Source organism: Neopsephotus bourkii, unplaced genomic scaffold, assembly GCF_033783945.1.
Source record: "Neopsephotus bourkii isolate Nb327-2 ecotype Australia unplaced genomic scaffold, CSIRO-AGI_Nbou_v1 NB_1052, whole genome shotgun sequence".
NCBI lineage: Eukaryota > Metazoa > Chordata > Aves > Psittaciformes > Psittacidae > Neopsephotus > Neopsephotus bourkii.
This window is the reverse complement of record NW_026901541.1, coordinates 1,935,589-1,937,500: the sequence shown is the minus strand read 5'-3', so window position 1 is coordinate 1,937,500 and position 1,912 is coordinate 1,935,589. Positions and strand designations below refer to the sequence as shown.

The following is a 1,912-nucleotide window of genomic DNA, read 5'->3' as shown; positions in this document are numbered from 1 at the left end:
AGGGGAAGAGGAGGGGACACGGACACACACGGGGACCGAAAGTCACGCGTCTTTCCTCGCCTGGAAATCACGACCCGCGCTTGCCAGCGTCCCGCGGCAGCGGAACCTACAGGGGACGAGCAGCACCCCGCTCAGCCGACTCCATTGCGTGGGTCCTGCGGACCAAGCACGCAGCAGCTCCTCCTTTACCGGGGCCGCACCTCGCCAGGCCTTGCCGTGCGCGGCCCTCCCCGCCCCCCCCTCCCCCCCAACGGTGTCATGTCTCCCGCTTATCCGCAGCGGGACTTTCCCAAGCCAAGCTCCGCGTCGGGCGTGGGGAGCGAAAGAAGGCGAAACGCGCGGCCGGAGAAGAGCAGTCGGGGGCGACGGAGCTCCCAGTATCTGTCCCAAATAAGCATTTCTGGGGCTTGCTGGCAGGGCGGGTCGCTTGTTTTATCTTCTTTTGGGTTGTTGTTTTTTCCTCTCCCCCCGTTTTTTTTTTCCTTTTCCTTTTTTTTCCCCCTCTTTTTCGGCTCGGCTATCTGCACATACCGCATGCAAATACACACAAGCTCGACGAGGGGCGGCGGGCGGGACGCGACCCTCGGCGGCAGGGTACGCGCAACAGGTCGGCGGTAGCCCTGGCGCTTCCCGCGGTCCCGATGGCGGCTCGTCCACCTCCCGGCTGCTCGTATGCACTGATACCCATTGCCGTGGGCGCCGGGGCTCTGCGCGGGCATCCCCCGGCCGCGGGTCATAGGGCCGCGGCATAGGCTGCAGGGTAAGGGTCCAGCTGGGGCTTGCCCATGCCCGGGAGGAGGATGTAGGCCAGAGGCGGCTGCAGCCCCGGACCGGGCCAGGCGCTGCAGTTGCAGGGGATCATGTAGCCCGGGTTACCGGGCGACGGGTGCGAGTGCGTGTGCCCCCCGGCGGCGGCCGCGGCGGCCGCGGCGGCAGCAGCGGCCCCGTGGAAGGCGCCCGCCCCGCCGGCGCCGGGGTAGCCCAGCGAGGAAGCGTAGGGCAGCCCAGAGCCCGAGGAAGAGGAGGAAGAGGAGATCTCGGCCATTTTGGAGCCCAGGTCCAGCAGGGAGTAGGGGCTGCTGGCGGCGGCTGCGGCGGCAGCAGCGGCAGCGGCGGCGGCCGACTGGGGGAAGAAGACGCGAGCAGCGGCGGCGGCGGCAGCGGCTGCCGCCTTCTCGGGATTGGCAAGCAGCGACTCGGGCACCAGCCCTCCAGCCGCGCCGCCGTGCAGCCCGCCCGCCTTCAGTCCGTGCGGGTGCTCGTGGTCCGCCACGCCGCCCAGCCCGTAGGGCACCGGGAAGGCGAACTTGTCCTTCTTGAGCAGCGTCTTGGGCTTCCGCCGGGGCCGGTACTTGTAGTCGGGGTGCTCCTTCATGTGCATGGCCCGAAGCCGCTTGGCCTCGTCGATGAAGGGCCGCTTCTCCGACTCGGTCAGCAGCTTCCACTCGGCGCCCAGGCGCTTACTGATCTCCGAGTTGTGCATCTTGGGGTTCTCCTGGGCCATCTTCCGTCGCTGGGCCCGTGACCACACCATGAAGGCGTTCATCGGTCTCTTGACGTGATCCACTGGCTTGGACATGGTGTCCCCCCGCCGTTCCGGCTAGCTGCCGTCCGCCCCGCGCCGGCGGCCCCCTCCTCCGAGAGCCTCTCCCGCCTCTTCCTCCTGCTCCTCGGTCCCGCCGTGCACAGCTCCTCCAGAAACAATCTCGGCGAGTGCCCCGGCGCGGCGGTCACGGATCTGGCGGGTGTGGGGCTGCGGTCCCCGGTGGTCCCGCTCCGGGCGTGGGGCACCGCCGAGCGGCAACGGCTCCTCGTCAGGGCACTGCTGCGGGCGGGACGGGCGGCGTTGCCAGCCTGGGCCGCGGAGCCTCTCCCCGCGCCGCCGATCTCCAGGCCGGGGCTCTTCCTTGGT

General features: G+C 69.6%; 1 protein-coding gene across 1 annotated transcript; it reads right to left on the bottom strand.

Annotated features, from left to right (window-relative positions):
• Positions 1-468: 468 nt before the first annotated feature.
• SOX21 (SRY-box transcription factor 21) lies at positions 469-1,579 on the bottom strand. Its single transcript, XM_061361125.1, has one exon. It carries the CDS (start codon positions 1,577-1,579, stop codon positions 734-736), a length of 846 nt encoding a protein of 281 aa, XP_061217109.1. The 3' UTR covers positions 469-733.
• Positions 1,580-1,912: the final 333 nt, after the last annotated feature.

Coding starts and splice junctions, on each gene's coding strand:
- SOX21 (XM_061361125.1), bottom strand. CDS start 1,579: ATGTCCAAGCCAGTGGATCACGTCAAGAGACCGATGAACGCCTTCATG.